This window comes from Cetorhinus maximus, chromosome 3, assembly GCF_964194155.1.
Source record: "Cetorhinus maximus chromosome 3, sCetMax3.hap1.1, whole genome shotgun sequence".
Lineage (NCBI taxonomy): Eukaryota > Metazoa > Chordata > Chondrichthyes > Lamniformes > Cetorhinidae > Cetorhinus > Cetorhinus maximus.
Window position 1 is genome coordinate 81,775,066 of NC_135881.1, and position 26,521 is coordinate 81,801,586.

General features: G+C 44.4%; 1 protein-coding gene across 3 annotated transcripts in view; it reads left to right on the forward strand.

Moving 5' to 3' along the window:
- The window catches only part of LOC144678751 (adenylate cyclase type 1-like), a 429,196-nt gene that overhangs the window by 234,016 nt on the left and 168,659 nt on the right, over positions 1 to 26,521 (forward strand). For all 3 annotated transcript variants that reach the window (XM_078538612.1, XM_078538615.1, XM_078538613.1), the window contains one exon: positions 18,716 to 18,857. In XM_078538612.1, the coding sequence (XP_078394738.1) occupies positions 18,716 to 18,857 (142 nt within the window). The remainder of the gene's footprint in view (positions 1 to 18,715; positions 18,858 to 26,521) is intronic.

Consider the following 26,521-nt stretch of genomic DNA (forward strand, 5'->3'; position numbering starts at 1 on the left):
CAGTCCCACTCCCCTGCCTTATCCCTATAACCTTGCATATTCTCTGTTTTCAGGCAGCAATCCAATTCCCTTTAGAATACCTCGATCAAACCTGCCTCCACCACCCTCTCAGGAAGTTTGTTCCAGACTCCAATCACCCTCTTGGTGAAATAAATGTTTCCTCACATCACTTTTACTCCTTTTGCCAATTATTTTGAATATGTGCCCTTTAGTTCTTGATGTTCTCTTGAGTGGGCACAGTTTCTCACTATTTAACCTGCCCATACCCCTCAGGATCTTGAATACTTCTATCAAGTTTATTCTCAGCCTTCTTTTCTCCAAGGAAAAGAGCCCTAACCTCTCCAATCTATCCTCATAGGTACATTTCTTCATCCCGGGAATCATTTTTATGGATCTCCTCTGTACTCTGCCCAATGCCTTCACATCCTTCCTCAAGTATGGTGCACAGAACTTGACACAGTACTCCAGATGAGGCTTAACAGGTGTCTTATACAAGTTCAATATCACCTCTTTACTCTTGTACTCAGTGCTCCTATTAATAAAGCTTAAGATACTGTATGCTTTATTAACTGCTCTCTCAACATGCCCTGCCATCTTCAATGACTTATGTACATTTACACCGAGGTCCCTCTGTTCCTGCACCTCCTTTCGAGTTACTCCCTTTATTTTATACTGTCTCACCATATTCTTCCTGCCAAAATGAACCAGCTCTCACTTCTCTGCATTGAACTTAATCTGCCACCTATCTGCCCACTCCACCAATATGTCTGTCCTTTTGAAGTTCAGGATGATCCCCATCACAGCTGACAGCATTTCCAAACTTCGTATCATCTGCAAATTTTGAAATCATGCCCTGAATACCAGAGTCTAGGTCATTAATATATATCAGGAAGATCAAACTCCATTACAAACCTTCCTCCAATCTGAGAAACATCCATTAACTGCTACTCTCTGTTTCCTGTCACTCAGCCAATTCCTTATCCAAGTGCCTCCCTTCCCTTTTCCATGAGCTAGGGTTTTGCTCAAGTCTGTTGTGTGGCACTGTATCGAATGCCTTTTGAAAATCCATATACATCACATCAACAGCGTTTCCTTGATCCACCTTCCTGTCACTTCCTCAAAAAACTCCAGCAAGTTAGTTAAACATGATTTTTCCTTAATGAATCCATGCTGACTCTCAGTGACTATTGATTTTGTCCTGAACTATAGTTTCCAGACGTTTTACTACCACTGTAGTCAAACTGACTGGTCTCTACTTGCCAGCTTTATCCTTACACCCCTTTTTAAACAAGGGTGTAACATTCACAATTCTCCACTCCTCTGGCACCACTCCTGTGTCTAAGTAAGACTGGAAGGTTGTAATTAGTGCCCCTGCAATTCCCACTCTCTCTTCCCTCAGTACACTTGGATGCATCTTATCTGGCTCTGGTACCTTATCTGTTTTAAGTAAAGATAGCCATTCTAACACTTCTTTCTTATCAATTGTAAATTCCTTTAGTGTACCAGTTACTCTCCTCTCACCTTGGCCTGGGTAGCATCTTTTGCCTTTTGTAAAGATAGATGCAAAGTACTTGTTTATTACCTCTACTATTTCTCCTGCCTCCACATGAAAGTCCCTTTTTTCATCCCTAATTGGCACTAATCTTTCTTCTTATTATTATTTTCATACTTACTGGGATCCCCTTTTATATTAGCTGCAGTCTCTTTTCATGTTCTCTCCTTGCTTTTCCTTATTAGTTTTTTCACTTTCCCCCCTGGTCCTTCTATATTCAGCCTGATACCCCATTGTATTTTCTACCTGACATCTGTCAAATGTGCACTTCCTTTTCATCTTCACCTTTGCATCTTTCTTTATGAAGGAAGAAGATGCTACCCATGCTGAGGTGAGAGAAGAGTAACTGGTACACTAGAAGAATTTACATTTGAGAAGAAGGAAGTGTTAGAACTCTCTTGTCATCCAGGGCACTCTGGATTTATTTGTCCTACCTTTCCCCTTCAAGGGAATACACCTTGACATGCCTGCAATACTTATTCTTTGAAGGCTGTCCATTGTTTAGCCATCGTCTTTTCTGCCAACATTTGATTCCAGCTCACACGACTCAGATGTATTCTCATCCAATCAAAGTTGGCTTTGCCCCATTTAATTATCCCTGCTCTGGATTGCTCCTTGTCCTTCTCCATGGCCAACCTAAACCTTATGATACAATGGTCACTGTCCCCTAAATGCTCTTCTGCTGATATTTGATCCACTTGGGGCAACTCATTCCCCAGAACCAGGTCCAAAAGTGTTCCCTCTCGTTGGACTGGAAGCATACTACTGCAGAATATTATCTTGACACATTTCAGGAACTCTCACCCCTCTTGTGCTTCTGTACTATTCCTATCCCAGTCTATATCTGAATAATTTAGTCCCCTATTATAATTACTCTATAATTCTTGCACCTCTCTGTAATATTTTTGCACATTTGGTTCTCTACATCCCTTCCAAAAGTTAGTGGTCTATATACCAGACCGATCAATGTTATTGCACCTTTTTCATTCCTTACCTCTAGCCAGAGAGATTCCATCCTTGACCCCTCTGGAACATCCTCTCTCTCCAGTACAGTATTTCCATCTTTAATCAATATTGCCACTACCCCCACTCACTCCCAAACTTTTCTTCCTTTCCTGTCTCTCCTAAACACCTTGTATCCAAGAATATTCAATGCCCAGTCCGGGCCTTCTTTGAGCCAGGTCTCTGTTATAGCAACAATATCATAATTCCAATTGTCAACTTGTGCCTGTAGTTCACCAATCTTATTAACCACAGCCTGTGCATTCACATGCATGCACATTGACCCTGATTTAGGCTTTTTTTTACTTTCCCACTTGCTCTGACCCCATCTAATGACTTACTATTGCCTACTCTAATTCTTATCAAACTCTCCAAGGATTCTATCTACCTTGATACTACTCTCTGATGTATCCCCCTTATTAGCTAATACTCCTCTACTTTCCACTGCCAGTTCCTCTCCTCTCTACTCTGAATTTCCCCTCAGGTTCCCATCCCCTTGCCAATCTGGTCTAAATCCTCCCCAACAGCACTGGCAAACCTCCGCATGATTACACTAGTCCCAGTCGTGTTAAGGTGTAACCCGTCCTTCTCGTACATGTCCCACCTGCCCCAGAATTGGTCCCAGTGCCTCAAGAAATCTAAAGCCATCCCCCCTACTCCATTTCTCCAGCCACATGTTGAACTGCTCAATCTTCCTATTCTTATTTTAGTGATAGCGACCACGACATGGTAAAATTTAAGCTTGTTATGGACAAAGAAATTGACAAGTTGCAAAAAAATGTTTTGGATTGGGGAGAGCGGATTTTAGTAAAATAAGGCAGGATCTGGCCAAGGTAGACTGGGAACAGCTACTTGTGGGGAAATCTATAGAGGAGCAGTCGGGGGCTGTTCAAAAAGGAAATGGGGAGGGTACAGGCTCAACATGTTCCCTCTAGGGTGATAGGAAGGAAACAAGCCCAGAGAACCATGGATGACCAGAGATATTCTGGATACGATGAGAAGAAAAAGAGAGGCTTTTAGCAGGTACAAGGGAAGCAAATCAGCGGAGGCATTAGTGGAGTACAGAAAGTGCAGGGTGGAGCTTAAGAACACAATTAGGAGAGCAAAGACGGGATACGAGAAAGCTCTGGCTGGTAAAAGTAGGAAAAATCCCAAGATATTCTATAAGTATATCAATGAGAAGAGGATAACCAGGGAAAGAGTAGGGCCCATTAGGGACCAAGGGGGCAATCTATGGGTGGAGCCAGAGGACATCGCTAGAGTGTTGAATGAATACTTCACATCTGTCTTCACCCAAGAGAATGAGGATGAAGTTATCAAAATCGGGGAGAGACTGCGAGGTTCTTGAGCAAATTGATATAGTGAGTGACAAGGTATTGGAGGTGTTGGCAGGCTTAAAAGTGGACAAATCTCCAGGTCTGGATGATTTGTGTCCCGGACTGCTGAAGGAGGCAAGGGAGGAGATCGCAGGGGCTCTGACACAAATTTTTAATTCCTCTCTGGCCACGGGGGAGGTGCCAGAGGACTGGAGAACAGCTAAAGTGGTTCCGCTATTTAAGAAGGGTTGTAGAGATAAGCCAGGGAACTACAGACCAGTGAGTCTCACGTCAGTAGTAAGGAAACTATTGGAGAAAATTCTGAAGGAGAAAATCTATCTCCACTTGGAGAGGCAAGGTTTGATCAGGAATAGTCAGCATGGCTTTGTCAGAGGGAGGTCATGCCTAACAAATTTGATTGAATTTTTTGAGGAGGTGACCAGGTATGTAGATGAGGGTAGTGCAGTTGATGTAGTTTATATGGATTTCAGCAAAGCCTTTGACAAGGTCCCACATGGGAGACTTATAAAGAAGGCAAATGCACATGGGATACAGGGTAATTTGATAAGGTGGATTCAAAATTGGTTTAGTTGTAGGAGACAGAGGGTGATGACAGCAGGATGCTTTACTGACTGGAAGCCAATGGCGTACCACAGGGATCTGTGCTCGGTCCCCTATTATTCGTCATTTATATAAACGACATAAATGACAATGTGGGGGGTAGGATTAGTAAGTTTGCGGATGACACAAAGATTGGCTGGATGGTTAACAGTGAGGCTGAGTATCTCGGGCTACAAGAAGATATAGATGGGATGGTCAAATGGGCAGATAAGTGGCAGATGGAATTTAACCCTGAAATGTGTGAGGTGATACACTTTGGAAGGAGTAATTTGACAAGGAAGTATTCAATGAACGGCCTGACACTAGGAAGTTCTGAGGAACAAAGGGACCTTGGCGTGTGTGTCCATAGATCTCTGAAGGTGGAGGGGCATGTTAGTGGGGTGGTGAAAAACCCATATGGGACACTTGTCTTTATCAATCGAGGCATAGATTACAAAATTAGGAAGATCATGTTGGAGTTGTATAGAACCTTGGTGAGGCCACAGCTGGAGTACTGTGTGCAGTTCTGGTCACCACATTATAGGAAGGATGTGATTGCACTGGAGGGGGTGCAGAGGAGATTCACCAAGATGTTGCCTGGGATGAAACATTTTAAGCTATGGAGAGAGGTTGGATAGACTTGGGTTGTTTCCGTTGGAGCAGAGAAGACTGAGGGGCGACCTGATCGAGGTGTACAAGATTATGAGGGGTATGGACAGGGTGGATAGGGAGCAGCTGTTCCCCTTAGTTGAAGGGTCAGTCATGAGGGGACACAAGTTCAAGGTGAGGGGCAGGAGGTTTAGGGGGGATGTGAGGAAAAACCTTTCTACCCGGAGGGTGGTGACAGTCTGGAATGTGTTGCCTGGGAGGGTGGTGGAGGCGGGTTGCCTCACATCCTTTAAAAAGTACCTAGATGAGCACTTGGCACGTCATAACATTCAAGGCTATGGGCCAAGTGCTGGTAAATAGGATTAGGTAGGTAGGTCAGGTGTTTCTCACGTGTCGGTGCAAACTCGATGGGCCGAAGGGCCTCTTCTGCACTGTATGATCCTGTGATTATGCTCACTAGCGTGTGGCATGGGGAGTAATCCTGAGATTACTGCTTTTGAGGTCCTACTTTTTAATTCTTTTCCTAACTCCCTAAAACCTACTTTCAGGACCTCATCCCTTTTCCTACCTATGTCATTAACCCCACTGTGGACCACGTCCGCTGGCTGTTCACCCTACCCCAAAAGGATGTCCTGCAGCCTATGTGGCATCCTTGATCCTGGCAGCAGGGAGGCAACATACCATTCTGGAGTCATGTCTATAGCCGCAGAAATGCCAGTCTGCTCCCCTACCTATGGAATCGCCTACCACTATATCAATCTCACTCTTCCTCCTCCCCTCCTGTGCAGCTGAGCCAGCTGTGGTGCCATGAACTTGACGTTTGCTACAATCCTCTGAGGAACCATCTTGCAAACCAGTATCTAAAATAGGAAAATGGTTAGAGAGTGAGATCGCCTCTACCTGCCAGTTTCTCTTCGATACTCTGGCGGTCACCCATTCCCCTTTTGCCTGTGTATTTCTTAGCTGTGGTGTGACCACCTCTCTAAATGTGCTATCCATGCAACCCATGACAGTGACTCCAGCCAACCCTCGAGTTCTGCAACTTGGAACTCAAGTTTCTGCAGATGGTGACACTTCTTGCAGGTGTAATCATTGAGGGCACTTAGTGCCTGCATGGCTTCTGATATCCCACAGGATGCACATTCCACACGGCTGAGCTACACTGACAGACCTTAAATTTTATGTAAGGTGTTTACTACAGTATGGTATAATATAATAACTCACCTGTCACTCACCAATCGCCTCCTGTGTGCCGAACCTAGAAAGGCCTATACTCACCAACCAATCAATTTACGGGACTCCTGTGATGTCATTTTTCGATTTTTTTTTCTGCACTTGCACTCTTTTCAATCTCCCAACTGCCTCTCCACTCACAATGTTTTCAATCTCCCAACTGCCTCGCCACTCACAATGTTTTCAATCTCCCAACTGCCTCGCCACTCACAATGTTTTCAATCTCCCAACTGCCTCACCACTCACAATGTTTTCAATCTCTCGGCTATCTGCCCACAAGCGCTGTTTTCAACCTCCAATTGCCTCTTCACTGGGTCTGTAGTTACCTGTTTTTTCAGTCCCTCCCTTCTTAAATAATGGAGAGACATTTGCAATTTTCTCATCCAAATACACAATTCCTACTGTTAAAAAGAGAAGTAATGAGTACAATTTGAATGTTTCATTTTATCATATCTTGTAAAAATAAAAGAAGATGTGATAACAATGGCAGTGGTGTGTTACAGACCACTTGTGGAGTATGAATTGCTCTGGAGCAATGGGCAGTGATGGCAGAGGCTCCAATTTTCTTTCCATCAAATGGTTGACCAGGAATCTCTTCCGTTATTACTGGCTACCAACAGTGTTATTTTCTATTCTTTCACAGGATGTGGGTGTCACTGGCAAGGCCAGCTTTTGTTGCCCATCGCTAATTGTCCTTGAATTGAATGGTTTGTTAAGCCATTTCAGAGGGCAGTTAAGCATCAACCACATTATTATGGATCTGGAGTCCATATAGACTAGACTAGATAAGGATGGCAGATTTCCTTCCCTAAAGGGTGTTAGTGAACCAGGTGGGTTTTTATAACAATTGATGATAGTTTCATGATCAACATTACTTATACTAGCTTTTCATTCCAGATTTTATTATTTGAATTTAAATTCCACCAGAATCCAATGGGGGAGGGTGTATTTGAACCTCTGTCACCAGAACATTAGTTTGGACCTCTAGATTACTAGTCCAGTGGCATTACCACTATACCACCATCTCCCTCCATGTATGTTGGAAGGATTCCCAGGTTAATAATTAACCTGCTTGGGCACACTGAGTGTATTTTCCTTGATCGTCAAGTCCTGGGGTGGGACTCAAACCCAGAGCTTCTGACTCAGAGGCAGGGATGCTACCCACTGTGCCACAAGCGATGATTATAGAAATATATAATTAAAACCTGTTAGTTGGACCACCCTTTCTGAATCAAAATTATACAATTCCGCATGTTACCAATAAACAGATTACTAATATTGATTTAAATAGTTAGAGTCAATCTGTATTGTACTATTAAATGCATCAAATTAAAATGATAGTTGATTTAATCATAAGGAGCAGAATATTCCACACTTAGAAACTCTTAGCTGCTGGGACCATTTTCAGGTCCTGACCTGTTCGCAGCAGCTGCACATCTTCCACTTCAATCTTCAGGAAGGCGACCATTAAGATCACCAATCACCGTGCAGTTGGAGACAAGAGGCGGCTTGAGATAGGGAAGGTTGAGTCAGTGCATCCCACTGCAAAGGCAGCTGGACAGCCTTCACTTTGTCTGCAATGATGGTGTCGCCGAGGGCAATGCAACAGGAGTGGATGGGGTTAACCTGATGGGAGTCGATGCCATTGCATCACCCCAACAGTATTGGAAACATCAGCCTCCAGGTGCTCCTCATCCAATGGCAAGACTCTACTCTGCCAGCAGAAAACATTAGCATTGTCTTTCTTTTCTGTTACAGATTAACAAGTCTTGGGCGGAATTTTCCAGTTTGGAAACTAAGTGTGGTGGTGGGCGGGTTTTATGGTACATTTCCCACTGGGTGGCTTGGGGAGAAATCGTGCCTGACCTTGCACGCAGGAGCTATTTAATTATGCACTGGTGAGTAGCTCCCGAATCACATGGCGGGTCAGGAGATGATTCATCTGCCCACCGTTACCCATTGGGGTCAAAGGTCTGGGCGTCATATTTAAATGCCACCCAAACACACATTGGGCAGAATTTTCTGTGCCAGCTGGTGTCAGGTATGGACAATATCGTGAGAGCCAAAAATCTGTCTCAGGACACTGTGAAACCAGTTTTCAATCGTCCGCTCTGCCTGTCAATAGCAGGCCACTTTTCCCACCGTTGGATGTTGGGATGCTCGTTGTAATACATCTGCAAATCATTATAAGCCCAGCCTGCCAGAATCATCTGGATCATCCGAGCCCCAATCACACGTCGCGTTTCTCAAATGAACATAAGTGACGTGCACCTGGTGAGCTGCATTTTGCTTGGGAATTCGAGGCTCGCTTGCCTACGTTGATTCAGGCAGCACTTGCAGGCATCAGCGCCAGACTTCGCAGGCAGCACCACATCACTTTTAGGGAGGTTCACGGCGGGTTTCTACCCACCACACCAGAAGGTTGGGGTAGCTTTTCAATGGCTGCAGGGGATGGGCTTGCTTGGGGAAGTGGGGGGGAAATGGCCACAGGCAAGGGAAGAAGCTGCAGGACGAGGGCTGTACTGGGGAAGGGGGGTATCCCAGGGTGGGTGTGGGGGGGGAATATTGATCTGTGCAAGTGTTCTCAAGATGGTGAGGGCTGAGGAGGCAGTCTCCAAAGGATATGAGGCCAGATGAAGATGTGAAGGTGTGTGTGAGTGAGTGAGTGGTGATGTCCCTTGGGCTGGCAATGAGTGAAATGCCAGTAAATGTGTGGTGGGCTTGAGTGTGTGAGTTTAGAGTGATGAGACTGTTGCCTAACCTTGGTGGCACGGATGAGATCATTCATCCTCTTTCTGCATTGGATGGCCGACCTCTTGTGTGCAGTATTGGCACTGATCACCACTGCCATCGCCTACCAAGCTGCAGTGGTAATGTAGCTGCCCTTCCTGCAGCCAGAGCGGGGGTAGAGGACATCACGGCGGGCCTCCACGGCATCCAAAAGGTGCCCAAGGGACGCGTCACTTGCTGCGGTCTTCTTGCCTTTTGGGGCCATGTCTTCTTTTCAGCAGTCCTAGGCTGGAAGCACTGAGAGCTGTGCGCACAGCTTCACTTTAACTGTGGCGCCCAGCTTGAGGAAGCGGTGAGGTGATGGCATGGCGGGCGAATCAGAGACCGCCTGCCATTGAAATTGCGTGTTTCCTGGGAATGCATGATTAATGAAGTGGGATTGGGCGATACAGCATAAAAAGCCGCCATTGGGGCCGGTGGGTAAGACGTCCTTTCTCCTGCCTGCGATCGCACTGAGTGCAAATCTGGAATGATGCCGCGATGCCGCCCATTGACTCTTTCCAGCTCTGCTGTGTTCAGGAAACCTTTGGAGATGACTGCACCCAAGAAGAAGGAAGCTGCACCAAGGTTCAGCAATGAGTCCTTCATCTATGGTGTCTGTCATCACCGGGATGCCCTTTACCCCAGGGATGGCTCAAGGAAGCCCGCCAGAATCACCTCGCCAACCTGGGGGGCGGTCGCAAGGGAGGCCAGCTTGTTGGGTACCCATTCCTGTGTCGGAAAAGGATGAATGATCTCATCCAGTCCGCCAGGCTAAATCAACCTTCAGCTCACTCCAATCGCTCACTCTCATAATAGTATCATGCACTCAAAGGGTTACACTGTTCAGGGATCTCACACAATATTAGTGGGGGAGATATCAGCACTGATTGTCTCACGGACACTTAACATCAGCATCTTATCTATCATGCTGCACAAAATCCATCCTCAGCCCTTACTAGGGGGAGCTCACCACACACAGGAGGTATACATGCTTCCCAACCTCTGCTCCATCCCTTCTCATCACATTGCATCCATTTGTCTTCATGCAGGCCAAGCTTGCCCACAACAAGGGGGAGAGATCCCAGACTGAAGGAGGGACGGCCAACATACAAGAGTTCTCCAAATTCAAGGAGGAGGCCGCAGAGTTGGCAGGAGAGGACAAAGATCGTTCCTGTGGGGAAAGTGAGATCAGCCTCTCCCAGCAAGCCAGTACAGATGAGCCCTCCATCAGTTGATTGAATATCACTCACTGAGAGCGTCAGGATGTAATGTTGTATTCAGTCTGTTCATGAACTAAATCTCATTCCACCAACTGGAAGTTCCCCTCTAAGCCACTTACTCTACTGACTTGGAAATATATCTCCGTTCCTTCACTGTTGCTGGGTCAAAATCCTGGAACTCCCTCCCTAACAGCACTGTGGGTGTACCTACACCACATGGACTGCAGCGGTTGAAGAAGACAGCTCACCACCACCTTCTCAAGGGCAACTAGGGATGGGCAATAAATGCTGGCCCAGCCAGTGATGTCAACATCTCGTAAATGAATTTTAAAAATCTTCTCCCTCTTATAGACAGCCCAGCACAGGCAACATAAGAGCCAGGCCACCTCAGGAGGATGATGAGGATCCATTTGCTGAATACCCATCACTGTGTTCACCTGCACCCTCCACCAGCGCAGAGACACACATCCTGGTGGGTCATAGTTCTAGATTAGGCTCGGGGTCACTTTCTGGAGAACACCTTACTGACCCCTCTCCATAGCAGTTGGAGACAGTGACAGCCCTGGTCTCTGGCACTTGGAGGACCTGAGGACCTGCTGGAGATCAGACACCTGCTTGAGTCCGAGTCAGATGATGTGCTGCTGGAAGCGGCCATTGAAAAAAAGCTGGAGATGCAACGACAGGTGGTGGAAAATCAGGTAGAGTTGCCAGAGGCAATCAACAGACTAGAGTGAAGGATGGAGGAGTCCATCCACGTTCTGCCTGATGTCATGGCTCTGAATGCGAGTGCCTTGAGGTCACCATGGAATGGGTGGCAGCCGCCTGAAGACCATGGTCCAACAGATATTGCTAGATTTGCGCTCGTACCTGCATAGGCATTGGTGGGATCCATTAATGGCTAGGCAAATGGAGGGCGGAGCACCCCAACCTCCCTCCAGGTGCCTCTTGGCCTCAAGAAGTCAGGGAGGGGCCCACGGGGAGGATGAGCGTCAGCCAGGGGCTCCACACCAGACACTCCAAGGGCGTCCAGCTGCTCCAAATCCCCTCTGTCTGTGACCCCACCAATTCCAGCTGGTCAAGCCAAGGAGGGTGCATTTGCCCCTTAGCAGGAGACCCTTATCAGCCTGAGGCTGTCCAGGCCTCAGGCCTTCAGAGGACGTCCGCCAAGGTCATCTCAGACTACAGGGCGTAACAGTCAGCTGGCTGCCTCCACCTCTGCTGCAGATGTCGGGGCTGCACCCAGGCGTAGCCAGGGGGTTAGAAAAATTAAAAAACTTTGACATCACTTCGGGTCACGGCTGTTCATTCACTTTATACATCATGCACCTTTGTAAATACATTTTCTATTCATGAGAATGGCCTTGTTATTTGAAAAGGTTGTGCATATGCAACTATGTGGCCTCTTATTGTGAGGGTGAGCCATGTTCCCTCTCGGTGATCGCCTCCCTTTGTGAGCCTCACATTCATGTGATGAGGAGCTGAGTCATGATAGTTACTCAACCCTTGTTTTATGTCAGGGAGATGTGTCAAACTCTTTTATTGTAAATGATTGCAAAATGCGTTAGTAACCTTTATTCCTTACAAAACAACATGGAGTTAGGCATGCTCAATAGCCTTGGTGGGGGGGTGTGGGGTGGCAGTTAGCTGTGTCTCTAAAAATGAGAAGGCTGCCTTCATTGTCAGTGCCAAAGCACAAGGCTGCAGCCATGATGGTCTTTCCAACCACACACACATCTCAGTGTCCGCTAAAAGTTTCTCATTAAGGTGGCGATGACTGCATCAAGTCCTTTGATGCAGCATTTGTGCTGTTGTGTCGACTTTCACTTCCCAGAGTGCATGGATACAGGGTTCGCATCTGACCTTTTCAAAGATTACGGCCTGGTAATTCTTGAGGGTTGAAGGTGCAAGTCCAAATGCTGAACTTGTTCTCGATGTTACTGGTTGTAAAGGCCTTTCATTGCACTGGCATGGCTCTAAGAGACAGAAGGAATGTGGCCGTATCCCGCTGCCTGAACCTTACTCCTCCTGGAATCTTGTGGCTATCAATGTGGCACGGGCATGTCTTCTGCATCATGCTTCTTCAACAGCATCCTCACATGGAAACAACCCTTCATCTCCCTCTTCAGGTTTCTGCTCTTCCTGCTCTTCATCGTCCGAGGAGCCCTCAGCTTCCTCTGTCTCCCTCGGGCAAGTGATCCCCCCACTTTGAATCGCCAAGTTGTGAAGGCTGCAGTAGACCACGATGATGTGGGACACCCTCTGTGGAGAGTACTGCAGAACCCCAACTGAGCGGTCCAGACATCAGAAGTGCATCTTCAGGATGCCAATGGTCTGCTCGATGATAGATCGTGTGAAGCTACGCGCCGTGTTGTCTCTCTACGAGGCACTCTAAGGACAAGACACAGGTGTCATAAGCCATTGTTTGAGCGGGTACCCCTTATTCCCAAGCAGCCAGTCCTGTAATCGGGAAGCTCTATGAATATGTGAGGCATCTGGGAGTGACTCAGGATATATGAGTCTTGGGAGGCCCCAGGGTACCCGGCACAAACGTGCATGATGTGCTTCTGACGATCACACACCAGTTCAGAGAGTGGAATCCTTCCCTGTTAATGAACATCAGGGGCTGGTATCATGGAGCTCTCAATGCCACAGGTGTGCAATCGTTTGCACCCTGTACTCCAAGTAAGCCTGAGATAGCTGTAAACCCCAGAAATCTAGCAGCCTGGCAAGCTTCATAGAGTGTGAACTTCACATAACAATGAGCCTCTTTGTAAAGGGCACTTGTCACCTTGATACATTTATGTGCTGAGGTCTATGAGATGCCGCATCTCTGGAACGATCCGATCCGCAAGCAAAAAAATCTGAGTGCGGCGGTGACCTTCAGGGGCACTGGAAGGGGATGTCCTCCCAGTCCATGGCAGGTTAGATCCTCCAGCAGAATGTGGCAGGGATGGTCCACCACATCTCTTGACAAGCGCAGATGTGCACGACATTGTCTGTCACTCATTTCCAGATAGGAAAATCTTCGTAGAACCTTGGTTGTGCGAGTTGCCTCCATGGGATCTAACCTCCTCATCCTGTGGATCTTGTTGGGGCTCCCCTGGACCATGAAACCCAGGCCGGCCTCTTCTTGAAGCTCCACTAAGCGACGCCAGGCCCCCCTCCTCCTCAATCAGATCACTGCCTTCAAGAAGCAGCATTGCGCACAGGCCCCATGATTCAGTCCTCCTTCTTCCTGTGGACTGATGGATGAAACAAATCAATGAACACTGGGCAAATATGGTCAACCTCCCACTCGCAAACAGGAAGCCACTGTCATGCCCTAGAGCTGTGTCTGCGTTAATAGCGTTTTACTGATACAGCCTTGTAGTTGAGGTGCAAACTTACAGATCTAGGTGACTAAGATGCCAACCCTGATACTTGACATCTCAATCCCACAGAGGGTGGAAGAGGTTTGGACACTTTCATGAAAATGTGCCACCTTACCAAAGGCACTCCTGTCAACTCTGATCTGATTTACTGATTAAGCTCAACTTGCACTTCAGCAATGACTGGACGCCCTTTGGCCTGTTATCCATGCCAATTGGAGAAAGCACATTAAAGACATTCATTGGTGATCTGGCAGAAATGCAGCAGATATGCTTCCTTAACAGTTGCCTGCATTTTCCATTATCACGTTCCTCTCTGTTAATGCTCAAATGGAGCAACCGTATTGTGAAGCCACTGATTCTTGCAGTCTCTTGTTAAAGCACACCAAAAGGCAATGGCTCCAATGGCACCTTCTCAAGGAACTCTTCCTCTTTTCTCTCAGCTCTGCCTCTATTTCAATGTTGTGACTCTAAGCAGTTTGAATATGCCCCCTGAAAGGGCCTCTTAGACCAGCTGTGGTCTCCTCACACACTGCCTCAGACCCCTCCTGTGCAGATTCATTTCCAGGTTCGATTTGAAACTGCGCCATAGCTTTGGGGCTTCAAGACGGTAGTGCTGCATTTTTACCTTGAGACCAGCTTCAACCCTGCCCTTTGCCAGTGTTCGGAGCCTTCCCATTTTCCTGGAACTTCACGATGTGTAGGTAGGCCACACTCCGGTTATTCTCCAGTCTCCCCCAGTAACCCTGGACCCGGTTGTCATTGTGGCTCATTGTCAGTATGGCAAACCCATTATTGATATGTCAGACCTCCACCCTGTGGCTCAGACTCCTGTTCCTTGGAATCCCCTGGCCCTTCTTTTCAACCTCCCTCTTCCTTCTCTGAGGATTTGGGGCCTTCCTTGCCCTCTGTCACCTTGAGTGCCAAACACACTGTTGCACCATATTGTGCAGCGTTCAGGACACAAGGACCATTCAGAAGATCATGAAGATGAAGATTGCAGCACTCTAGCAGAGCAATCAAGGCACTGAAATTTCATTTTGATTGTCCTTGTATAGATGTGGCTCTCATTGTAACTGTGCGTGCAACTCTGCCTGAGGATCCTTCGGTGGAGTTAGAAGCAACGTCCTCAGAGGGTAGCCCTTGTTGTCCAGAACCCATCCCATGTACCTGAGGGGTGGGGTGGAAGAGCTGAGGTAGCCTAGATTCGTATAGTATAAATGTGTCATCACTGCTCCCCAGCAGTTGGCAACCAACTGGGATATCTCTCAGAGGTCAGCGGCAGAGTGCTGACAGGAACCCATGGCAAAGAAGTTAAGGGTTGCATTAATCTTCAGTGCTACCAGCAGGGCCTGTTAATGGGTGGTTCTAGTGGTCAAGTATTCATTAAGGAGGGCACAGAGGTCAGTCACTATGACCCTGGACTGTCCTGGTTCTCTGATATCCAGGTAGGTGACCCTCTTGTGGCGCACAAGGTGCTCAGGGTATTGGCGGCTCCTTCCCCTCCTTGATGTTGGCTGCTAAGGTTGTACCCCTTGCTGCCTGAGGATTCTTGCTCATGGCACGTGAGGTTATTGCAGCAACTGCTCTGCCTGAATGGCCTGGAAGTGTGAGGAAGCTGCACCCATGTCTAAGGGCAAACGTCTTTACTTGGAGGACAGATGACTCAAATGTAGATGAATGGACTGATGCTGCGTTGGGGCAAGATTTGTGCCAGTGCTCTTTGTGTTTGGGGACCACACCCTTGCCTCCTCCACCCTCCCTGATGCAGGTTCAGGAACTTCCCTATGGCTTTTCTGGTTGAGTTAATGCAAAAGCTTTCTTACTTACAAAGTTTTCAAAGCTTTCCCGCACTTCCGAGTGGGCTCCCACTGTGTTCCCAACTGCACTGAGCTGGCGTGGCTCACACAAGCTGTCAAAACCCACACAACTTCCTCAGACTAGCAAAATGACTGCTTCAGCAGTCATTAATATGACAGCCCAGACATTGTTCAACACTCCGTGTCAAGCTGTGACCCGCCTCATTTCCCACGTTGGTGAAAATGGCCAGTGCCGGAAATGGTGAGAGGAGTTCTGCATGTGGGGCCCACCTGCCTATTTCTTTGCCCGCCCGACATGATTCTGCCCTGCGTCAGGACAGAAAAACCCAGCCCGACTAATGCAGCAGAAAGAGGAAACTTGCATCCCAACAGCCTCAGCTGGATTCAAGCCTTATTTTCAAAGGTGAGTGATCAGTGTGCAAACCAACTATTAAAAACAAATCCTAGAAATTTGTTTTCTTTCTCATTCCCTGCTGAGTGAATTGAACTTACTTTCTCTTGCCAAAAAAAATGTCTCTTAAACAAAAGCCAGAAAAATAAACTGTGATCAAATGTTGTGTCTTTGAAGGCAACAAAAGAATGATGTATCAGAGCCAGGGAACATGCACAGCAATGTTATTTGAAAGATAGTTATATTGGCCCAAACCTTCCAATCTTCAGAGACTGGATGTACGATTGAGATGTGCGTTGGGAACCTATGTGGAAATCTTGAAGCGTTGACCTATGTGGGAATTTCCCAGGAGGTTTCAACTTCCGATGAGAAATTCCCCGGCACCATCTATAAATGCCTCCAACTCTGAGTTAGGGTTGGAAACTTGGGACAGTTCCGATGTACTTGAATTTTCCACAGGAAATGTTAGAAAGATTAAAACTTAGTCTAACTCCTGTATAACTATAGTACTGACCCACCAACTACCTACATATCCATTTACTGTAAAGAGTTAACAAGAGAAGTTTACATGATGCTGATGTAATAATGATGTCAGATCACATGACTGAGCAGTAAGAGAGATCTTGAAGAGAGCAGAAGTTCTAACCTCAGGTGGAGGTCCAAATGTACATGTAAACGGTTACAGTTAAAGAGGCAACAGAATGGAACAGCACACTTTTGGGAGACTAGACAATCCCGCAACTCCATTTAAACTCCTACCACACAACAAAACACTTAACTCACCCACCTACCCAACCCACCCTACCACACTACCCCCTCCTAACCATTCACTCATTCATCCATTCACCAAAATTCAGACTGGACATTTAAACTTGCCATACAACTACTCGTGCTGTAAAAAGGGGGTTTGTTCCCCCCCCCCCAACCCACACACACACGATGACTCTAATCCTCTGTGATGAGCTCTCCGCAATTCTGCAAAAGCCGGAAGGCCTGGAAAGAAATGCGGAGCAGCGTTGATTCAAGCAAGCGTTTGAATAGAGCAGTAATCTGATGATTGCTGTTTCTCGGAAGATCTGGGATATTGTTTATTAGCCTGTCAATGCTGGAAAGGAGCAGCTCTGTACAACTGGAATTTGCAGATCTTTGTGAAATGTAAAATTTATTTTGTGTGTGAATAAACTAATAAGTCATAAGTTTGGATGCCTTGCTTGCAAATGTTGTGGATGGCACAATATTTCTTTCACTAAATTACTGTGTATGTAGCATATTATAAAGTAATTAAACCTAAGACATCAAGTGTTGAATAAGTGATACTAAATGATGGAATATGTGACAATTTTTCATTATAGGTATGTTATTACATAAACTTTACTGTACTGAAGTGCAATAGATAATTTGCAGTTTTAAAATATGATTTTTCTTTGTGTTCATTCCCTACCCACAATTCTCTATTTCCCTCTCCCCACCCTTTCCAGTATGATTTCCCAGATAGGACAATAAGTTGATGACTGACTCCCAGAATGTCTTAGGCCAACTCTTCCTCCAAATTTATTTCCTTTCTCTCTGCTCGACTGTCTGTATTTGCCTTTTTTTTTAAGTGATCGTTTGAGATTGTAAGTTGAGTGTGTGTGCGCATGCGTGTACACCCCTAGTGGGTAGGTGGGGTGGAGGCAAGTGATGAGGATGCATGTAGGAGAGATGGGGAAGATTTTTATGTGTAAGGTCTCGATATCAATTACATATCAAAGAATAATGTAAACACCAGTAATGAATGAACTCCTGTGAAGAGCCACCACTTCAGATATCTCTCATTCCACATAGCTACCTCAATGACCTAGCTTATAGACAAATCCAAGACCAACCTGGATGAGGGTAAGAAGTTGACTGAGTTGATAATTGTTGGTACCAATGGAATATTGTATCAGTATCTGTCCAGTTCTAACTGCTTTTTCCAGCTGTATTTGTAGATCTGGCGAGGGCAGTCCATATGGAGAAAGTTAAAGGGGCGAAGGGTCTGCATGTGATAGGGAGAAAACAATATTGTAACTTCCTAAAACTCACGCAGCTACATTTTTACACCTGGTATTACACAGGTCTACCTTCCCCTTTGCTTATGTTCTCCTTCAGTAAATGAACAACTACTCCATGAAAAAATGCAGGCTGTCAGCAAAACAAATGTGGTGTCAGCTGAGGTGTCAGCTGTCAGCTAGTGGGTAAAAGATAAGATGGCCAACAAGGCAATTATCAAGGGAGGAATAAAATGGGATGGAGGCAGACACTTGGCTAATTTCTGTTATCCTTAACCATTTGATTTCCACTTGGAACAATACATTTACCAAAATTTAGATACAATTGCAATGTTTTTTTTAGAATGTCTTCAGTGCATAATCCTAAATAAATGTGTAACAAAATGGTGACAAATTAGTAAGTGGTAATCACTAACTCTATCATCCATCATTTTGACAATATAAGCCCTGACCTACGCACCAAAACCATATTTTCTCAATGTTTCACATATTCGTCTACAATGCCATTGTTTTTTCTAGAATGCTTTGCTACTTTTGGCATCTAGCTATTTATAGTTTTTATGAAAAAGAAATAAAACCTAAACAAAATCCAACATTTCTAAAAGGCTTTGTTGCCATTATTGGGTACTAGTAAATGCTTGGGTAAATACCAATAAGTTCTATTAGTCTCCAATTACTTGACAGCAAAAAGTAGGGACCTTCATAACTCCCTGGTGAAGACACTATGATTGTTTATGTTCATTATCAATTCAGTGATTGGCTGCGGTGTTACTTTTGTTTAATATCTTCACTTTGGTTTTAGAAAGGTTCATATAACAAAGACCACCTTGGAGTGCCTGAATGGAGATTATGAAGTTGAAGCAGGATATGGGCACGAGAGAAACAGTTTCCTTAAAAAGCATAACATTGAAACCTTCTTCATCGTGCCCTCTCATCGAAGGAAAGTGAGTCGAAATCTGATCTCTGGATTCACAGTTAAGATTTAAGCCTACAGAAATATTATTTTGAAATGTCAAGATACAACTGAGATTCCAGTTGCTGAATTGCGTTGAATGACGAAGGGTACTAAATTAGTTACATTTTTGACCTGTTATCCATAATATTTTTGCAGAGACTGATATTTGACTTCTGCCTAAAATGGACTCAAAGCCAGTGAAGCAGCCACTCTCCTTCCTTGTTAGTGTTGGCATGAGGCCTCAGCTGCTTTGAGGCTTGGTTCTCATTACCATGCTGCCACTGAGTTGCAAACGCTAAGCAGGTGGCCTGTGGCAAATCTCCATTTGTGGGAAAGCAGAGAAGCTAGTTGCATATGGGGATGGGGTATTGAGGGGAAAACAATCTGTGGTGGGGGGCGCTTTGAGCAGGCTGCCAGTGGTCCACTGTTTTTGGGCGTCTCAGTAGCAGCACTCCTGGGACCATCAAAAAAAAAGGTTCTTGGGCTGATTTTTGAGTGACCACCAGTGGTCCCTTAAGGGCATGCTGGGTAAGTTATTAAAAACAAGGGACTTCATTCTATTCCACCAATAAAGGCAAATATTGTTATAAACTTGAACTACCAGTTGTGCCTAACTCTCTGAATTCTTGATGTAAGACCTCATCCTTCTTTCTACCTATGTCGTTGGTACCAACATGTGCCATGACCTCTGCCTTATCACCCTCCCCCTTCAGGATGCCCTGCAGCCGTTCAGTGACATCCCGGACCCTGGCACCAGGGAGGCAACACACCATCCTGGAGTCACGTTGACGGCTACAGTAGCGCCTATCTGTTCCCCTGACTATAGAATCCCCTATTACTATTGCTCTTCCTCTCTTCTTCCTCTCCTGTATAGGCAGGCTGCTTGTGGTGCCAGAAGCTTGGCTCTGTCTGCACTCCTTGGAGGAACCAGCACCCTCATCAGCCTCCAAAATGGAATATCGATTTGCGAGTGGGACCCCAGGGGACTCCTGAACTACCTGCCTGTTTCTCTTGGACTGCCTGGTGGTCACCCATTCCCTTCCTTCGTCAAGTCCCTTCAGCTGCGGTGTGACCACCTCTCTAAACGTGCTATCCACGATGCTCTCAGACTCGCGAGTGCTCCACAGTGTCCCCAGCCTCCGTTCCAGCTCTGAAACCCGAGCTTCCAGGAGCTGCAGCTGGACACACTTCCTATCAATAGTATATCAATACTTATTTTCAGAAAATGGTGTACAATGCACACATCTTGTGGGAATTCACAATGTCCTTACTGTACAAGGAGAAATCCACGATGCATCTAAAGATGGGGATTGAAGCAGCACTATACAGGTTACTTTGTTAGGAACACTGGGGCTGCTGCAGTTTCATTTCAACATTAATATATCCTTCCAAAACATTGACACAGAACATTGGCTCAAAAGCTTCAGAAATCATTTTTCCTTCCTATTGATCTCTATTCTATGATAGGATTGTCACCACGCAAAATTTATTTTTTTCATTCATTCACAGGATGTGGCCACCCTTAATTACCCTTGAAGGTGGTGGTGCGCTGCAGTCCATGTAGTCAGCATACTCCCACAGTGAAACTCCCACAGGAAGTTTCAGGAATTTGACACAGCGATGATGAAAGAACAGCAATATACTTCCAAGTCAGGATGGTGTGTTACTTGCTGCGGAACTGGTGGTCATGTTCTCTTGTACCTGCTGTCCTTGTCCTACTAGGTGGTAGAGGTCGCAGGCTTGGGGGGTGCTGCCTAAGAAACCTTGGTGCGTAGCTGCAGTGCATCTTGTAACTGGAACATTCTACAGTAATGGTGTGTCGGTAGTAAAGGGAGTGAATGTTTTATGTGGTGTATTGGCACCAATCCAGCAGGTTGCTTTGTCTTGCATGGTATCAAGCTCCATGAAGGTTGTTGCAATTACATTCATTCAAGGAAATGGAGGTTATTCAATCAAACTCCCAACTTATGCTTTGTGCATGGTGGACAGGCTTTGAAGAGTCAGGGGGTGAGTTGTTCACTAAAATAAATCCAAACCTTGTCCTGTTCCTATAGCCACAATATTTATATGGCTGGTCCATTTAAGTACCTGGTCAATGGTAACCCCAGGATGTTGATGGTGGGTGATTCAGTGATGGCAATGTTGTTGATTGTCAAGGGGGGGTGGGGGTGTTGATTGGATACTCTCTTGTTGGAAATGTTCATTGCCGTTGGAGTTGTGACTGGAACTGAACATTATGCAATCGTCAGTGAACATCCCCACTTCTGACCTTATAATGGAGGGAAGGCCATTGATAATCTTTGTCTACAGATATTCAAAAGTAGAGTTAACTACCCTATGCACACACAATTCTCAAATTAAATGTAACAGGGATGTAGATATCAAATGAAATTGATTTGAGCCATGTGGTTCTTTGTTATAGTGGTTGAATTTTCTTATAGCATCCATCATAAACTCACAAGCACATGAGAAGAGTTAATGCCTTGTTAGGTATTCCACTGAGATATTAGAAAACTAATAACCTTTACCATGTACCTGGCCTTGGTGAAATCACATCCAGAGCACTGTATTCCAGAATACGGGAAATATATAGACATTTGGAAGAATTCTATAAGAAGGATACAAGGATGATTCCTGAATTTAAGAGCTGAGTTTCTCAGCAAGATTATCTGTTCTGTAGAGAAGAGGACAATGTGTAGGATCTTAATGGACTTCTTTAGATTTTTGTCGTTTGAAAGAACTTAGATCCAGAAATGATTTATCAGGCACAGGATTCAAGAACTAAGAAAAACACTTCCAACATTAAGAGTGTCAAAAGAATTTAGAAAATTTAGGCAACTTTTATTTTTAATAAGAGGGTGATGGAATAGCAGAACAGATTACCAGTGGGCTTGGTAGAAAAGAAAATAACAGGCTTTAAGAAGGACTGGATGAATTCAAGTTGAGAAAGATGTTGGAGGGAAATTACTTCCAGAACCATTAAACCAATAGGAGGCTTGGAAGGGTGGGCTATATGGACCAATGTTCTTCCCCGTGCAAAAAAAAATACTGTGACTACATGCTATGCTTCAAATATTGCCACATAGGTCATATCGAAATTTGCCTGCAAGCAATATTCAAATCTCCACATCTTGCTCGTTTAGGTTAAAGGTGATTTGTTAAATGGCTTCCAGCATAACAACCTATCCATTGACCATGCAGAACAGCAATCCCAACCAACATGATTTCCTGCCTTTTTCTCCACATTCTCAAACAAATTAACTGCAATGACCCTTTGCCTTGCATTGTTCTCACAAATCCATTCATGCCAAGAAGCCTGGGTATATTAATCCATTGTTTGCAAAAGCGATGTTCAATCAAAAAGTATAATGGTGTTTCTATATATATATATATATATATGTGTGTGAATGCACACTTTTGAGAATTCAATGTAAAATAAGCATTTTCTCTCTTCCCCCCTTTCCTGTCTGTCCCTGTACCGCCAATTATCCCTGGCTAAAAGTAAAGGTTTCCAAAGGGGCATTGTTACAATCCCTGTAGAGACCAATAACTTTTGAAAAGAAATTTGAACTTCCAGTGACTGAACGAGAGGATCAAAAGACAAGATTTCAAGTTTTGAGACTTTTACTGTATCAAATGAATTGAAAGCAACATTGACTGAATCTATTTTTGTAGGCAACTAATATTTTAAACTACAGAAAACAACTTCCCCCATTTAACTGTTCACATATCTGAAAATCCTAAATTATGATTGTACCTTATAAGGTCTCTTAAGTGAACACTTCATTCTTCAGCAACCAGTCCAAATTGATTCTTAGCTCCTGTGGGCTTTCTTTCTTTCTTTCCCTTTCCCAGCTGGGTAACTCCTAATGACAGGCTGTCTTTCAAGGTGAGGCGTGAACTGGAGATTATTCCCTCTAGCCAAGCTAGGAAAATCTTCCAGTCTCTTTAAACCCTCACAAACTTGGTCCCTTCAATCTAACATGAGCTTCTACATACACATTGCACGGTGACCAACAGGGCCAGCATTTTTTCTACTTAAGGTGCAGGACTAGCTGCATTTATCTTTCTGCTCTCTCGCTCTCGCTTAGATTCTTGCAGACTGACTGTGTGAGAATCAGGAATATGTTAGGAAAACCTGCAACCCAATCCTATTATGGCTTCCTGTGAACTCTTCCCCTTTCAAAGCCCATCTCCATGGCTGTGTGAATCACATGGGTCTTATATCCAGGTAGGGATGCTAATTACCTATCCTTTAGACCCCCAACTACATTCTATCTTGAAATTAAATAGACTTTTAAAAGTATAACCATTTATAACACCTCCCTGTGAGACTTGGAGACCGACAACCTACCCATTATCAGCACAGATGTTCCTACAATTGTCTACAGGTATGAACATCTTTAACCTTCTTCCCAGTAAAACAACCTTGGCCCCATTTTAACCTTTTAACAACCAAGCCACCCAAGCTTGTTGCCAGGTAGTATTCGGAGCAGGTCGTATGAATCCCTTCATTCCTCCGGCCTAACATCTATCATAGGTAAGATGCTAGAACTTATTATTAAGGAGGTTATAGCAGAGCATTTAGAAAATCTTAATACAATCAGGCAGATGTTTTGAAAAGGAAAGCATGTTTGATTACTTTATTAGAGTTCTTTGAAGAAGTAACAAGCAACATGGATTAAAGGGAACATGTAGATGCGTGTACTTAGATTTCCAAAAGGCAATAGATAGAGTTAAAGGCTACTGCCCAAAATAAGAGCTCATCATGTAGGGGGTAACATATTAGCAAGGATAAAGAAGTGGTTACCTAACAAGAAGCAGAGAATAGGGATAAATGGGTAATTTTCAAGTTGGTAAGCCGTAACTGGTGGAGTGCCACAGGGATCAGCGCTGGGGCCTCAACTATTTACAATCTATATCAATGATTTGAATAAAGGGACCGATAGGAGAGTAAATTGTGAAGAGGATGTAAGGATTCTGCAAAGGGATATGGATAGGTTAAGTGAGTGGGTAAAAATTTGGCAGGAGTATAATGTGGGAAAATGTGAACTTATCCACTTTGCAGGAAGAGTAGAAAAACCATATATTATTTAAATGGAAAGAGAATGCAGGATTCTGTATTACAGAGGGATCTGGTTATCCTGGTACATGAATCACAAAAAGGTTAGTATGCAAGTACAACAAGTGATTAAGAAGGCAAAAGGAATGTTGTAATTTATTGCAAGGGGAATAGAATATAGAAGTAGGGAAGTTTTGCCACAGTTGTACAGGGCCTTGGTGAAACCACATCTGGAATATTGTATATAGCTTTGGTCTCCTTATTTCAGAAAATATATAATTGCATTAGAAGCAGTACAGAGAAGTTTCACTTGGCTGACTCCTATGAAGAAGGGGTTGTCTTAAGAGGAAAGATTGGTCAGGTTGGGCCTGTACCCATTGGAGTTTAGAAGGATGAGAGGTGACCTTATTGAAACATATAAGATCCTGAGGGGACTTATCAGAGTGGATGCTGAGAGATTGTTTCCCCTTATGGGAGAGACTAGAACTAGGAGACACAGTTAAAAATAAAGGGTTTCCCTTTTAAAACAGAGGTAGGAAGATTTTTTTTTCTCTGAAGGTCATTAGTCTGTGGAATTTTCTTCCCCAGAGACCAATGGAGGCAGGATCATTGAATATTTTTAAGGCTGAATTAGATAGATTCTTGATTGACAAGGGAACCAAAGGTTACAGGGGGTAGATAGGAACGTAGAGTTGAGGCCACAATCAGATCAGCCATGACCTTATCAAATGATGGAGTAGGCTCGAGGGGCCAAATGGCTGACTCCTGCTCCTAATTTGTATGTTTGTATGTTCCATTTTACTGTAAATTAAAGAGACAGTCCCAAAACATAACAATTTTATGAACTTAATATTTGTAACAGTGTCTCTTAAATCAATCACTCGGACATCAAGGTTCACTGTTTAACCATCATAATGCCTTGGTGTAGACTATCTGCATTTGATTGTGAAGGGGTGGAAATTTAGTCCTCCTTTATTCTGGATCAAAATTAAGTCCGTTTATTGACTGCTAATGAATCAATTTCTTAATGAGGGGAGGATTTCATGTGCCTCCATTCAGGCACAGTTGGTGACTGGGCTTAATAAATATCGCAAAGTCGGACCAGTCAAATCATATGCCTGTAAAATTACCAGCCTGATTTTCCTTCCATTATTTCAACACGTAAATCTTCCCTTACAGATGTTTCGGGGTGTGGATGCTTCTAGTTAAAACTTGGCAAAAAATTTCAACTGAAAACGTTCAGTGTTTGGAGTATGTGAAATTATGTCACATGTTAGGCAGAAGATGTAATGTGTAACTTAATCTATAAATGATTTTTATTTTGTCTCTGCTACCTCCTATGCAGTGGGGATGTTCAGCTTATGTTATATAAAAAAAATCTACAAAACCCCTACACAATTAATTTTGTATAAAAATGAGTTATACAATTGAACATAAATATATTATATGTATTATTCATTCATTGGTTGTGGGCAGTGCTGGTAAGGCCAGCATTTATAGCCCATCCCTAATTGTCCTTGAGAAGGTGCTGGTGATTATTATTATTTTATTTACTAAATGTGCAACTTGGATGATTAAATTAAGGTCTGGTGAATGGCCTACCTCATCTGTAATTATCATGATCTTGTGAAAAATCCCACAGACATCATTTTGTTAGTACTAAATGAGCTTAGTCAGACCTGGAAGTGAGGGCCCATGGTATTCGACAGATGAACTCTGGTGCACTATGACCCGGAAAGTTCTCAGCTTGCGGCAGGGCAGGAAAATGTCCCAAGTAATTTGCCCAGCTTCCATTATAAAAGTAGAAATAACGTATCCCATGAAGAGCTGTATGTTTCTAAATCTATGCAGAACTTGACATTAGTGGCAATGTCTATAAATATGTGAATAAACATTCAGCATAATATTTTAAAAGTTAGGAAGAAGTATCAAAATTCTGAAAGGGTTTTTAAAAAACTTTTAATCGATGGATAGTTTGCACCAAACAGTTGAAACAAATTTGGCAGGAAGCCCAGCCATTGTATAAGAAAATGGCAGCCAAAAATAAATGCAGCTTCTACTGCAATTTCTTTAAGCATTTATTCAGTTCATTTCTAAGACCACCTATTTTCAGCTCTGTAACATCACCCAACTTCACTGTCTTGTCTTAGCTCATCTGCTGGTGGAAGCCTCATTAAAACCTTTAGTACCTCTAGACTTGATTCACGGCTGGTCTCCCACATTCTAGCTCTGTAAATTTGAGGACATCCAAAACTTTGCTGCCCTCTTAACTCACACCAAGTCCTCTTCCCCTATCATCCCTGTGCTCACTGAAGTACACTGGCTCCTGGTTAAGTGGTGTCTCGATTTTAAAAGAAAATCATTTATGGGAGGTGGGCATTGCTGGCTAGGCCAGAAATTATTGCCCATCCCTAATTGTCCTTGAGAAGGTGGTGGTGAGCTGCCTCCTTAAACCATTGCAGTCTATGTGGTGTAGGTACACCCACAGTGCTGTTAGGGAGGGAGTTCCAGAATATTGACCAGCAATAGTGAAGGAACAACAATATATTTCCAAGTCAGGATGGTGAGAGGCTTGGAGGGGAACTTCTAGG